Here is a 16,077-nt window from a genome sequence, read left to right on the forward strand (position 1 = left end):
TGTGTGTGTTGAGGGGGTGTGGTTGCACTGCACATCATGATGCTCAAATGCATTATGTCAGAAGAGCTGAGTCAATAGATAAGCTGCTTTTTTCATGTCTGCCATTTATATCACTACTTCCTTTTTAAAGCTAGAACAACATGCAATTGGAACTGGAGACAGTTTGGCCACAGCCAAATGTATCAAATGTATAAATGTATCAAAATTGCAGGAGAGTATTGTGCTTAACTATTAACACTTCATTAGCAGATACCATATACATACACACCATTAAAGAAGAAGGTAGGAAATAATGTTCCAGTATAAATTACAGCATGAACTTAATTCCGTAGCCTCGTATCCTTAAAGCATTGTTCCTCGAGACTGAAAAATATGGAAGAGTTTTTTTTTTGTTACCTATACTGAGTTTTGCAAATTCCTCTGGGCAATTCTTTTCCAGCCATTGTCTGCACTTGGTATATTGGGGCATGTATTCACAATACTGTAAGAAAGCACATATACGTAATTACTCAAAGAACATAATTGAGTTAGTCAATGATTCCCTTTGAGGCAGTGTGTTTCCTTCTGTCTGCCATGACAAATGCTGAAGGAAGAATTATGTACACAAGCCATTAAGTTTTACTAAGTGACGAAAAAAAAATAGTAAATGTTGGCCTGCCATCAGCGTAGTACATCAGACCAAGTGCTACATTGTCCTATAGCTCATCATCAAGACTGGAGTTGCAAATTATGTCAATACTTTTATGTCACATATGAGGCCTATGGGCCAAGACCTTGCTGCAGCATCAGTTATTTAGTTCACGTCTGGAAAAGGAGTCAGAATGTATGGCAATTAATACTCAAAAACCATTTAAGCTCAGTTGGTTTTCCTTTTTGATCTTATATAGTTTTGAATAAAACTCATTAAAATATTTACTATCAGTTTCCCCGTTAAGCCAAACAGGAATCTGTGACAGAAACAGAAACAGAACAGCCAACAGCACAGTAACGTATCATTTGGCCCAAAGCAACAAAATATCAGGCTACAATTGGGATTCCTGTTATTTCTTTTATGAATATTGAACATTTAAATAAGTCATCCCTTCTTTCATCATTTAGTACAGTTCTCTCAAATTTTGGAAATATCTGCCATCTCAGTTTGAGTCACACAGAAGTTTCCATGATCAAAGCAGGCAAGATCCCACTTGAGCTGCTACTATCCAAATGGTCGAAGATTTAAAAGGTGTCTCTTGTGGTGCAGTGGTGGTATCCGTACCTTTCAGCCAGGTTCAAGTCCCACTTGTTCAAGAGGTGTGTAATAACATCTCTGAATAAGCACAGATATTGCTAGAAAAGCTCAGCAGGTCTGGCAGCATCTGTGAAGGAAAATCAGGGTAAATGTTTCAGGTCCGGTGACCCTTCCTCAGAACTTCCCCAGTTCTCAGGAAGTCAGTCACCAGACTCGAAACGTTAACCATGATTTCTCTTCACAGATGCTGCCAGACCTGCTGAGCTTTTCCAGCAATTGCTGTGCTTATTTCTAATTTACAGCATCCTCAGTTCTTTTGATTTTAAATATCTCTGAAAACTATTTTCTCAGCAAGCTGTTCAAAGGTATACTGCTGGCCTCTAGTGGAAGAGATAATATACATCAATATTAATTCACAACAGTGTTACTAAGCTGATTAAAGAAAATAAAATTAGAAAACTGCAGTGGTTGCAATTTTAATTTTAAAAATCTATTCATGGGTGTGGGCATCACTGGCCGAGACCGCATTTATTGCCCATCGCTAGTTGATCTTCAGAAAATAATGATAATCTGCCTCCTTAAACCACTTAATCCATATGGTGTAGATACACCTACAATGTTGTCAGTGTAGGAGTTCCAGGACTGTGGCCTAACAAGACTGAATGAATGGGGATATAGTTTCAAGTTTGGATGGTGAATGGCTTGAAGGGGAACTTGCAGAAGATAGTGTTCTGTTGCCATGTCTTTTTAGATAGTAGTGATATGGGTTTGGAAGGTTTTCGTCACACCTCTGACTTGTGGTTCTTGGACAGGCTTTGGAGAGTAAGGAGGGGAGTTACTCTCTCTCTGCAGGGTTCCTGGTTTCTGATGTGCACTTGCCGCCACAGTATTTACATGTCTATTTCATTTCTGGTCACTGGCAACCCTTAAGATCTTAAGGATGGGAATACCACTGAATGTCAAGAGGGACTATGTGTGGCTCTATTCCTGGCATGTCAACCTGTAGTCTTCACTGAACCAAATTTAATCTCCTGGTTTGATGGCAATGGTATAACAGAGGAATTGGCAGACTATGAGGTTGTAGATTGTGTTCAAGAACAACTCTGTTGCTGCTTATTTCCCACAGTGCCTCAGATTCCCAGTCTTGAGTTGCTAGATCTGTTTGAAGTCTATACCATTTAGGACAGTGATAGTGTCACACAACTCTCTACCATTACTGTCATGGACAGAGTCATCTGTGGCATGCAGATTTGAGAAGATTAGGTCAAGTAAGTTTTTCCCTCTTGTTGCTTTTCTCATTGTTAGCTACAGACCCAGGTCTAACAGCAATGTCCTTTAGGACTGGACCAGCTCATTCAGTAGTGACTCAATGTTGGTGATGGACACTGAATCCCTCTCCGAGTTCATTCTGTGCCCTTGCCACCCTCAGTTCTTCTTCTAAGTGATGTTCAATATGAAGGAGTACTGGTTAACATGAAGGATACGGAGGCAGCAGCTGTGGTGAGACAGTACTTAGTAGTCAGCAGAATTACCTTGCCCATGTTTGGTCTGATGCCTGAAATTTCATGGGCTTGGATTCAGTGTTGAAGATGTACAGGACAACTCCATCCTCACTTATACTATTGTGACACCGCCTTTGGGTCTATCCTGCCAACCCATACCCAGGGATGGTGATGGTGTTGTCAGACATGGTCTACAAGCATTATTTCATGAATATGACTGGCAGGCCGTTGCTTGACTACTTTGAGAGACAGTTTTCCCAACTTTGGCACTAGCCCTCAGATGTTGGTATGGAGGAATTTGCAGGCTTGATAGGGCTGAGTTTGGTGTTGCCATTTCCCGCGCTTGAGAGAATATCAGGTGATTGAACCAGTTTCATTCCGTTTTTGAGACTTTTCAACATTTGATAGAACTGAATGGCTTACACTAGGTCATTTCAGAAGGCAGTTAAGACACCACAGTGCAACGAGTCTGGAATCACATGTAAGCCAGGCTGGCTAAATTCAGATTTCTTTCCCTAAAAGGCCACTAGTGATGGTGGTGTTTTATAGAAGTATTGACAATGATTTTAAGATCACCAAAGCAATACCGTAGCAGTACTATTGCTCAATGCTCAAACCTGAATCTAAATACAATTAAAAGTCTAATGATGAATATTAATTATCATAAAAACCCACTTGGTTCACAAATGTTTGTTAAGGAACTCTTAATTGCCCTCCAAAATGGCCCAGTAGACCATTCAATTGCTAAAAAGTCTCTGACCTTACCTCTGCAGACCTGCCACATCCAATCATGGACCGTGGTGGACAATTAAACAATTCACTGGAGGAGGAAGCTCCAGAAATATCACCATCCTCAATGCAGAGAGCTGAGCACATCAGTGCGAAAGATAAGGCATTTGAGCACCTACAGCCAGAAGTCCTAAGCGGACAATAGATCTCGGCCTTCTTCCAGAATCACTACCTTCAGCCAATTCAATTCATGTCACCTGATGTCAAGAAACGGTTAACGGAACTGGAACTGCGAATGTTATGGCCCTGACATCATTCTGGCAATAGTACTAATGTTCCAGAACTAATCACAGCCCTAGCTAAACTGTTAGCATAGTTACAACACTGACATCTAGCCAGCAATGTTGTAAATTGCCCCGTACACAAAATGCAGGACAAACCCAAATCAGCCTATTCTCAATGAAAGTGGTGGATGGTGTGTGACAGTGACTCAACAATAATTTGTTTACTGGTGTTCAGTTATGGTAAGGACACTCAGGGCCTCTCAAGGCCACTCAACTCCTGACCTCATTACTGACTTGGCTCAAACTAATGGACAAAACAGCCAAATTCCAGAGGTGACAGGACAGTGACTGCCTTTGATATCAAGGTTGCAGACTGTGACATCAAATACCCCGAGCAAGATAAAGTCAATGGGAATTGGCAGGTGGAAAACACTCTGCTGGTTGGGATCACACCGAGCCCAAAAGAACTTGGTTGTGGTTATCGGAGGTCAGTCATCTGAGTTCCAGGACATTTGTGCAGGAGTTCCTCAGGGTAGTGTCCTGGGACCAACCATCTTCAGCTGCTTCAAAGACTTTCACTCCATTATAAGGTCAGAAGTGGGATGTTCATTGTGCAGCCATCAATGTTCAGCATCATTTGTGACTCCTCAGATACTGAAGTAGGCCATGTTGAAACGCATCCAGCTTTGGGCTGAAAAGTGGCAAGTAACATTTATGCCACCCAAGTACCAGCTGATAACCATCTCCAACAAGAGAGTCTAACAGTCACCCCATGGCATTCAATGGCACTACTTTGAGGCTGCAGACTTGCTCGCTGAACTGGTCCACTTGATTACAGACGTTTCGTCACCTTGCTAGGTAACATCATCAGTAAGCTTCTGGTGAAGCATGGACCAAAGAAGAGCATGAATTCAAGTGGGACAACACATCCATAATAGCACAAGCCAAATAGAGACATGCCCGGGAATTCCTAGAGGCCTGGCATTCCACCTGGAACTCCGTCAACAAACACACTGAACTGGAACCGATGTACAAGCCACTGAAGAACAGAATCGGAAGGGATACCAACCACCCTAGCAAACTGAAGCATATAAATAACAAGCGGGACAGAACACCAACGCTTCACCGGAGGTGCACTGGTGATGTTACCTAGCAGGGTGATGAAACATCTGCAATCAAACACACTGGCTCGGCGAGCAAGTCTACAACCTCATCCACAACCTGAGCTACAAACCTTCTCAAAAACTTTCAGCACTACTTTCACTGAAACCCTTACTATCAACGTCACAGAGGTGCCCACTGACCAGAAACTGAACTGGATAGAATTGTCACGTAAATGCTGTAGCTACAAGAGGTCATAGGCTAGAGATCCTGCAGTAAGCAATTTGCCTCCTGACTTCCCAAATCTGTCCACCATCTACTAAGCACAAGTCAGGAGTGTTACGTATTTCTCTCCAGGGATGAGAACTGCTCCTGCAACACTCAAGAAGCATGACACCACGCTTGATTAACTCTACATTCACAAATATTCAGTCCCTCCACCACTGACGGTCTGCAGCAGCAGTGTGTATCGTCTACAAGATGCATTGTAGAAATTCCCTTAGGCTCCTCAGGCAGCACTTTTCAAGCCCGCAACCATTACCACCAAGAAGGACAAGGGCAGTAAATACATGGGAAGACCACGAACTACAAGTTCCTCTTTAAGCTACTCGCCATCCTGTCTTGGAAATAAATCATCCTTCTTGATGTGTCACTGGGTCAAAATTCTGGGACTCCTTGCCTGACAGCGTTGTGGGCTACCTAAATCAAGTGGATTGTAGCTGTTCAAAATGTAGCTCACCACCATCGTCTCAGAGACCACTAAGGATAGACAATAAATGCTGGCCGAATCAGCAATGCCCATATCCCAGAAATGAATTAATTGCCTTTGCCTCTTGATTGGGATATAAACCATACCCATATATTGGATTGTGTTATAGTATAATTTATACATACACAATCTCAAGCTTATTAAAACTGAACATTTGTAAATCATGAAAAGGAGCTGAGTGTACAAAAGAACAACTTGTACGGTCAACACCAGCTCCCCCAAAATCATGGCAACTAAAAATAGAGATATTTTAAAAAAGTACAATTTGCCTTCTTCTGCAGACACTCAATGTTTCACATTCCCTACATACAGCACAAAGCTGATAAATACATACTGAATGGAAGATCTGACTCATGAAGGTGCAACGTCTGACTGACTTTAATGGTCTGTGTTTTCTTTTCCTTATCTTGAGTACTAGTGTCTAAATATTCCAACTTGCAAATATCTGTGTACCCTGTGGTACTCAACTGTACACTTCATGGCAAGGACAATTAATTTCTAATCAACCTGTTTAGGGATGTTATGAAACACATCTGGAGCAAGTGGGATTTTAACCTGGGCCTCCTGGCTCAGAGGCAGGGACACTACCATCACGCCACAAGAGCCCCTCCTTTCAGACGTTTCTTCAAGACTGAGTTATTAACCATTGAATTATTCACTGCTGCATGTCTTAATTAGCATAAACTGAATGATTGCCTAGCGAGCACAAAACGGAAAGTAAGTAATTTCTATAAGATGCAATGTCACTAAGCATTAACTATTACTGAGGCAATAATTTTCATTTTAAAATTAAATTTAAAGATGGGGTGAAGAATGGACTTAAAAGTACTTCTTATACTTCACTTTCTAACATTCAGGTATTACATCTGTGACGTTGATAAACTGTCCAGTCCCATGCACGGATAGCACTTAAATTAAGCAAAGCTTAAATATGTCCCGTAACTGACATGCAATCTATTTCAATCAAAATAAAATGAAAGAAATACAAAAGGGGAGAAGATAATCACGAAGGTAAAGGCACTTACCTCTGTTGGCAATGAACAGACTGGAAAAAAAAGGAAAGAAAAAAAAAATTTTTTTCAGGACAATTAACAAAAATAAGCATATTTTCAGCCAAAAACTTAATTTTCTGAAATTTCAGAATAGGTAAAAAAAAAGCAAAGAGCTGAAAAGTATTTGCATACAATTACAGCAATTAACTAAATTGACTAAAAAAATTAACAATATATGCATATTAAAAATAACTATAAAAACTATCAGCAAAAGCATTTTAAAAGACAAAAAGCCCTCAACTCCAGGTTTAATTCAGGATTGGATCATGCAGACTACTGACTTATTAAGTCAACTTCCCGGATACTTTAATTTAATAGAATTATAGCTTTTAACATTTTGTTTAGAACTGGTGTTGAGTGATGTGAAAAGAGCTAGTATATAACAGTGTAAACAATCACTTTTGTGAGCAAAGTGGGTGTTTTTTTTAACCTCTGATTATAAATGCAAAGACATTCTAACTCACATACCATATTGTTAGCAAGCTAATGTGAAAACTCCATTGATCCACTTCACGCTTCACTTTGGCTCAAGCATTAAGCTTTTGGCATTCAGTACATTATTAAAAAAAGATAAAAAGCATTCATTTCTTGGCGGAACATGTTCAATTCAACTTACCTGATTCTATTGAGAGTTAAATAGCTGCCTTTAACTTGGTTCTTCTTTGGATTTGCTTTATGTAATAGTTAAGGTGCTCAATATCTTTTCCATTTTGTTTCTCTTCCTATAATCTTCCTCCAACCAATACAGAAAGGATATCTGAGCTATAAACTCTTCCATGAATCTAGCTGAGAGAGAATACACCAAATGCTCCAAAGTGGAACAAGGTCACATTTTCATCGCCAACCCCCTGGAATACGACACTGCACTTTCACCCATTACTCAGTAAACTGATTAAATTTACTTTAAATAACTTCCAGTTAATTGTGATCATCTATCTGCCATGTAGGACTGTCTTTTAGAAACAGTGGAAAATTCTGTGACTAAATCATTCAAATCTTCATGAATCTGTTCAATCAACTCACATAGGTCTGTCTTGGAGCCGGATGCCTGGGATCTTCCTACTTGTGAGTGGAGTGACAGGTAAGTTTAAGGCACAAATCTACAGTCTTGAGGGCTGCTAAAGGCTACTTGACAATGTAGAACGATTTCCCATTAGATGTAAAAATAATGACTTTAATAGCAGAAGTAACTGGAAGTTACTACGACTGCCAATAAATGCTGGCCAGCCAGTAATGCCTACCTCCCACAAGAGAATTAAAAAAAGGGGGAATTTTTTTTGAAAAGGCTTATACTATCAGTAGAACAATTAATTTTTTGTATTGCAGTAAACTGTTGTATAAAAGTAACAAGTCTCTAACTACATTTGTACTATAGAGCATGTGTTACCTTTCAAGGAATGTTTGGGACCTAAATGGAATGAGGGAATAGGTGATGAAATATCATCTACTCAAGAACTAGTTGGAAAATATGGGGAATTAGTAAGCAGTGAGGTGCGAATGTTATGGAATGTCATTTTAATTAAAATAAAACTCTCACTAAATGTGTGGACTTGGACTCTATTTAAATAGTTACCTTCTAATGCATAACACATAAAACAACTTTTTTTTTCCTGACAAACTTACTTCCACAATAGAGTACTTTTAATGGGTATTGCATCTTATTGCTGGCTGGCTTTGCTTCTTTGTTTTCTGTGTCCGCATTTTCAGTAGTGGCCATCTCATAAATCTAAGGACCAGATGTAAACAAAGAATGGTATTAAACTATCTATTGACCTTAATTACATATATACTTTTAAATGCAAGATTTATTCATAGAATACCTTCCAAGATATTATCTGTGAATAGCTCCAGAATTTTCCAGTTTTAGTCATTAAACAAAATCTTTCAAAAAGGCTAATGAGACGTACAGATCAGCTATAATCTTACTGAACGGTCTATTCTTATTAAAACTGGAAATCTGATGGCACGTTCACAACATGCGGGCATCAAATATTGTTTTTCATTACATAATGATACTATGACTTTAAGGGGTGTATTCTGTCCTCTTTCTGTGAAGAAAGGTTGAGACAGAGGTGCTGAGCAATCTGCTCAAAGCTAATAAAATAAACAGCTGGTGAGGTCCTTTTTTTTAAAAAAAGTTGGAACAATACAAACAGCATGTATGGGTGGGACAAGCTCCCACAGAACCAGGATTTTTGTTTTAGCTTTCAGTAGTAGATGCTGGGTCTTGAAGTTGAATGTAGAAGCTCTTATTCCTCTCTCTGTTACAGCTAAATGCTGGGGTTCTCTTCCCGCTACTAAAATTGGGCGTGAGACAATCTATTTTATAGCCTTTTCCAAAGGTGTGTTTACGGGAGCACTTTATTGGTAGTAAACACATCTGTTTTTTAAGCATTTCGATAGAGTTACAATTAAGCCAAGTGTTTTCTTTTTATTTTGTTTGTATTTTACCTGTAGTGTAAAACTAAAAAAAACTGTGTTTTGCTTAAAGTCGAGTAGTTTGATCAATCTATTTGGAACGCAATGGAACACATCTGGAACACTTACCTTTAAAATAAGAAAAAGTTAGGATCTAGGTTATCTTCTTAGTATATTTTGAGAGGTTTTGGTCTAGTCCATACCAAGTAGATCTCTGGAAGTTTCCAGCTTTATACTCAAAGCTGAGATCAACAGCATCCCTTAAATATCACAAGATCTGAAAGCACTTGCAGAAAGCTAACGCAAAAGAGGACAACAGAAATGAACACTGCAACTAAAGATTAAGAATTTAGATTGCTTACTTAGGTAACCTGACAGAAAACAAATTAACATGAAAGCAAAGTACTGTGAAAGGTGGGAAACAGAAATAAAAACAGAAAATGCTATATATTCAGGTTAGGCAGCAGATGCGGAAACAGAGTTCGCATATCAGATCAGTGGTAAGACCATTGAACTGAAATGTTACCTCTGGTTCTCTCTCCTGTTATGTCTGAGGCTGGAGGAGTGCACTATCACTCTAGTCCCAATACTCCACAGGTCACAACATAAAATAAAAAAACTTTTCCCACTTATCAGGATGAAATTAAATACTTTATCGTATCACTTTTTAAAGAATAAGATTTAACGCCTGGTTTCTTAATAAACACAAATATTGATTTACTGTCAAAACTAAACTTGTTCAATGAAGATGCAATAATTGGTTAACATACAGAGCCAACAATATAGAGCTTCTCTCCACAAATATCCCCAAAACAAACTCACGCATGCTCACTTAGGGGAGGAGGGGGGAAAGTTCTCTGCAGAGTTCATTTTTCTAGAAAAGAAGAGCACCTGGCCAAGGGGTTATTCTCAAAAGATAAAAAGGATAAAGCACATAATATTCTGTAGCGAGTTATGACATGTGATCAAGCCACTAATCATGCATGGCTATGTCAGAATGAAATCTCAGACACAGCTTGTTCAAGAAATACAGACAAGAGATGTTCTTTCAATCACTCTTTTAAAAGGACGGAGAAATTTCATCCAGAACCAAAATAGAGGGTTTTCTTTTCAGAATCGGAGCTCAGCTTGGCAACTTGTTCAAACTAAACTACATGAAACAAGCAGCTCTCCAAGCCAGTCATTGTTCAAAAAACAAAGGTCCCAGGAGGGCCTACAGTGAAGCAAGCTGTAATCACTAGTCATGTAATCTCTAAAAAGCCTTGCTAAAAGATTTCCAATGTTCATTGTGAACTTCAGTGAACTCTTTAAAGAAGCCACTCTAGGCACAATGCCCATGCAATAAGGAAAAGCAATTACATAAGCAATAAAGTTCTATGACATACAAGCAGATCAGAATAGCTAGATCACACTTAGAACACTGAGCTCAACTTTGGTCATTTGACTGCAAAAGAAAATCTAATTGTGTTAGAAATAAAATTCTAATCTTAGAGGTAAAGGGATGAGTTATATGAAAACAAAATATATTTCAGCAATATAACCTAGAAAGATGTTGACTTCCACTCTGTTCACAGCATTAAATTTACTCTAGTTAATGCCACAAACATTCTCCTGCAATGGTGATTGTGATGCATTATTCCTTTTTATTTTGTCTGTCATATTTGATGTGGCTAGCTATTTATTGCCATTAATTAGCTCTGTGACACTTCCCTGGTATCACTCATTTGAACATATGCAGCCAGCATGTTTTCAGCAATGAGATCCCACCTCCCTTTCATCATTAATTCAGTCCCTCAACAATCTATTCTTGGCTTTCTCCATTTCCCCATCTACTGTTACCACTCAGTGACATCATTTACAGGGGCAAATTCAATAGTCATATACAGTTGGCATCCGATTCTAGCAAAAAGCTCAGGCTGAAGGAAACAGGATGAAGCATGACATCCATTTAGAACAGATCTTGGCAATAAATCACAAGTCACATCCAACTCCACTACTGCTTGCAGTTCCATAATGTCGCTTGCCTCTGACATGACCTTGCCTCACTTTATTAGACTTGATTTCTTGAATAGTCTAACTGGCTTCTAATTTTCTGCCCTCCATAAACTCTCAACTTTTCAAACAATGGGGTCTATATCCTGTACTCACTATGTCTCACTTATCCATCATTAAGTCTTCACTGGCTTATGCCAACTATGTGTTCCAACACATTTATTTAAAATATTGGTTACCTTGAAGGTCCCCCATGGCACCTTATACACTTTGGGCTTCCAACTCTATCTTTTGCGCACTCCTCCCTTCTCTTTTCAGCAACCCACCACCCCCTCCCCCAATAGCCTTGGTCAAAGCTTTGATAGTGAGTGTTGAGGTGCTTCTAACCCTGCTGGCCCTCTATTAGCATTTTCACTCCTACAAACCTTGTCATAATAATGTCTTCAGTAGAACTTTTGAACAGTTCTCACTCTATAAATTTGTGATCCATTTTGCTACCCTTTTTACCTATTCTTCCTGCTCACCCCACATGAGCATCTTCAAATATTTCCTTACATGTCAAATCTCCTCCAACTCTTTGAGTCATTTGTACTCCAATTCTGGCCTCTTAAGCAACCCAAAATTTTTGTTCTTTCACCAGTGGTGGTTAGGTCTTCATCTACCAAGATCCTAAGCTCTGGGCTTTTCCTGCTAAACCTCTTTACCTCTCTTTCCTCCTTTAAGGTGAACTTTAAAGCCTATCTTCTTGACCAAGTTTTAGGTCAGCTTATCCACCATCTCATTAAATGGATCTTGTTTGCCAAAACTACTATGAAGTGTTGAGGGTTGTTTTACTATGTTAAATGTGCTATATGAATACAATCTGTTGTTTCCTTTTTACATTAAAGTTGCTATACAATTGTAAATTCTTGCTGCAAAAAAGGGATTTCAAGTAATAAAATACCAAAGAGTATAAACTAACCCAGGTTATCATATCAACACCAGGAACGGAGGGTGGATGTAAAAATAATTGAGAATTATTTGAAACAGGCAGAGGCATAGATACCAAAGACAATGAGAAGGATATAACCTGTTCGAATCCTGCATCCTAACTCAAGACTACCTTCATTAACATCTATTAAGAGAAAGAGATAGGTTCATATAATATTTTTCTTGAATCTTTCATGGGACATGGACATGGCTAGCAAGGCCAGCATTTGTTATCCATCATAAGTGCCCTTGAACTGAGTGACTTTCAAGGCCATTTCAGACAACACTTAACAGTCAACAATATTGCTATAGGTCTGGAGTCAAATGTAAGCCAGACTGGATAAAGATGGCAAATTTCCTTCCTTAAAGGTCATTAGTGAACTAGATGGATTTTTATGACAATCAATGACGGCTTCATGGTCACCATTATCATTTAGTTAAAATTAAGGGGAGACGATGGCCTAGTGCTATTATCACTGAACTCTTAACCTATAGAGAACCAGGTAATGTTCTGGGACGTGGGTTCAAATCCCCCCCCACCTTCAGATGGTGGAATTTGAATTCAACAACAAAAAAAAACTGGAGTTAAGAGAGTCTAATGATGACCATGAATCCATTGCTAATTGTGGGAAAAACCTATCTGATTCACTAATGCCCTTTAGGGAATGAAACTGCCATCCTTACCTGGTCTGGCCTACATGTGACTCCAGACCCAGAACAATGTGATTGACTCTTAACTGGGCAATAAATCTGGTGAATGAAGAAAAGAAAAATTAAATTGAATTCTAGATGTTTTTTATCAATCAAGTTTACTTCCCACCAGCTGCTGTGGTGAGATTTGAACCCATGTTCCTAATACAATAGCCTGGACTTCTGCATTACTGGTTCAGTCACGCTGCCATTGTACCATTGTCTCCCCCAATTTGTATAGTGCCTTGCAAGTCTTCGGGTTACCCCAAACTGAAGAAGGGTCCCGACCCAAAATGTCAACTTTCCTGTTCCTCTGACGCTGCCTGGCCTGCTGTGCTACTGCAGCTCCACACTGTTACCCCAAACTATAATTTGGCCAATGAAGCACTTTTGGAAGGTAGGCAATGTTATGTGGCAACCAAAGTTTGCTCAGCAAGGGTTCTTAAACAGCAACTAAGCTGATTGACCAGTTATATTGGGTTCTAATTAGGAGAGATCCCAGCTCACAAAATCAGAACAACTTTTTTTTTTGTTGCACTTCAAGTAGTGTCACAAAATCTTTAAAGTTCACCCAAAAGTTTAACATCTCATCCTAATGATGGTATGTCATTCCTGAACTCAAGTATTACCAAGGTTAGGTTCATAAATCTACACTAGGACTTGAACCCGCAACTCACTAATGACAGCACCATGACTAAAACAAGCTGACACCACAAAATACTTAAGTGTTCAATGGTAACAGACTTTCCTCAGAGGGTTCTTGTGTTGCAGTGAATGACCCTACCTCTGAGCCTGAATGCATAGGTTCAAGTTTCACCTGGTCCAGATGTGCGCAATAACATTTCTAAACAGGCTGATTAGAAAATATCCAGACTGCCTCAGAGTCATAAAACCAAAGGTTTCAATTCCTTTACAGACATAAGGACATAATGACATAATTCAGGTGAATACACAAATGCAGTAATATTTTTGGCGGGTTTGGTTGGCTTTCATCTGCAACAGCATAAACATTATCTGGTACTCTTTGTTTTTGAAACCTCTGAAGTTGTTCCTGAGTGCACTTTGGTTATTAAAATTCATTGTTCAATAACAATGACTAAACAAAGTAATTAATTGGCTGTAAAATCCATTGTAACACTCTGGGGATGTGAAAAGGTGCTATAGAAATGCAAGCACTTTATTTCTTGCTTGTGCAGATAAACCGCCCTCTGAACACAAGCCTTGTATTTCACCAGAGAGAAAAAAGTCACCTATAAATAGGCTACAAACCCAGATTAAACTACTTTGTTTTAAATAAAGTACAGCCTTCGTATATTTTATTATATCACCACAATCTAATCATTTTGCATCAGCTGCTTTCGTGTAACAGACGTTATTGACTTACCCTCTGCTAGGATGCTGCAAGACCTCAGAGAGAACACATTATATAACCCGTCTAGTAGAACTCCCAGATAACCTGACATCTGCATGGTAGTAGAGAAGGTAGGAGTCATGATTTCCACTCCACTGCCAATCATTTTGAGGTTAACCAAAATGGTTATGGATTACTAGTGCTATTTCACTCTTAGGAACTACTGACACATATCGTTGGCCTCCAGTTGGGCCTATACATCTGTGTAGTTCTAGAGCCAGCCTTCACATTAGATTCATCAGGGACAGTCCTTTTATTTTGGCCAAGTTGACAAAGTACCAAGTTGCAAGTTCGACCCCTCCCAGTTTGGTTACTGCACCCAAACACATCCAGCAGTGTTCACTATACAGTGGCCTCAAGCAGAAATCTTGGATGACTTCTCATTCCCCTTGCTCCTCACTTAGTCAGAGAACTGCTGGTTCAGCACAGAGCAGGTGCAAAATATGATATCTCCTGGTCTGGGTGGGAAAGAACAGCATGGGGGCTATTGCTGAAAAATCACAGGGAAAAAAAGGGTGTTGACTGATCATCAGGTGGACTCTGAATGATCAAGGCATTGCAGTGAAGAACATGCAAGGAAATTATTATCCCCTCTGCTTTTGTTTAATTTTTAAAAAAGGTGCAACACTGGACATATTCCTTTACTTGCACACATCAGGAGCCTGTCTATGAATATATATAGTTTGTAGCAAGAATATGTAAGCTCAAATAATCCTAAATTGGTTGCTACTGTAGTTCATAGCATACTTTTGATAGTACAGCAAGTATTGTCTAAACACAAAGTCATACATAATATTAGACATTGCTTTCCGAGTTTAGAAAGGCCTGTTCAGTGTGATCACCTTGAAATGCCAAAGTGATGTGCTGTTTAATAAGATTCACTATTCATAAGGACCTACAGCCTATGTACCTGGCACTGAAATTCATGTGACACATTACTGGTGTGTGGTATGCTAACCACCTCTTTGCCTTGACGGCAGCGTCCATTAAGGGAGAATACCACTTTCACTGCACAGTAACAGCATGAAAATGCTTCAGCTGTTGCTCAAATGAATGAGATACCTCATTCTTTCAGTGAAATTTTCAGTGAAATATTCAGTTGGCTGGGCACGTTCACATCTGGGGTTCATTTGAGAGTTAGTGCAATGATTTGATAGCTTTGGTGAGTCCTACTTTGGTGCAAGGCTTGCATGGTTAGAAGATGGCTTGGGCCCTATTTACAAGATAATTTATAAGACAAAAACACACGGGACAACACCTCAACTAATCAAAGCTGACTTGTCGACAATCTGCACCCTATTTTCCTGCAGTATAAGTTATTGCAATATGGCAACTTTGTGTTTGTCCTGAACATTGCAAGATGAAAGGATTTTACAGCATGTCTGTTTTCAACAATATCCAAACTCTGTACTGCTAAGCAACAAACAGTTAACAATTCAAATAAAATTATCAGAACATCAGAACTCCAGCCACCATCTTCAACCTCTGCGTTATCCAGTCCACTTTTCTCTTTAGCAAAAGATGGTTAAATAAGAAAATAGGAGTAGAAATAGGTCAGTTAGTTGGACCTTTGAACCTGCTCTGCCATTCAATATGATCATGGCCAATCAACCAATTCAGCAGAGATAGTAGGAACTGCAGATGCTGGAGAATCCGAGACAACAAGGTGCAGGGCTGGATGAACACAGCAGGCCAAGCAGCATCATAGGAGCAGAGAGGCTGACGTTTTGGGCCTAGACCCTTCATCAGAAAAGGGGGAGGGGAAGGGGGTTCTGAAATAAATAGGGAGAGAGTGGGAGGCGGATAGAAGAGGGATAGAGAAGAGGAAACAAACAGATCGAAGAGGCGGGGATGGAGCCAGTAAAGGTGAGTGTAGGTAGGGAGTTAGGAAGGGGGTAGGTCAGTCCAGGGAGGACGGACAGGTCAAGGGGG

At 39.5% G+C, this 16,077-nt stretch overlaps 1 protein-coding gene across 1 annotated transcript in view; it reads right to left on the reverse strand.

The window, feature by feature from the left end:
• Nucleotides 1-16,077, reverse strand: part of denr (density-regulated protein) — a 29,015-nt gene that overhangs the window by 11,220 nt on the left and 1,718 nt on the right. Inside the window, exons 2-4 of the mRNA XM_020512886.2 lie at nt 8,289-8,391; nt 6,639-6,658; nt 397-481 (exon numbers count right to left, since the gene is read on the reverse strand). Coding sequence (XP_020368475.1) covers nt 397-481; nt 6,639-6,658; nt 8,289-8,382 — 199 coding nt within the window. The 5' untranslated portion in view covers nt 8,383-8,391. The remainder of the gene's footprint in view (nt 1-396; nt 482-6,638; nt 6,659-8,288; nt 8,392-16,077) is intronic.

The sequence above is a fragment of the Rhincodon typus genome, chromosome 24 (assembly GCF_021869965.1).
Source record: "Rhincodon typus isolate 14 chromosome 24, sRhiTyp1.1, whole genome shotgun sequence".
Taxonomy (NCBI): Eukaryota; Metazoa; Chordata; class Chondrichthyes; order Orectolobiformes; family Rhincodontidae; genus Rhincodon; species Rhincodon typus.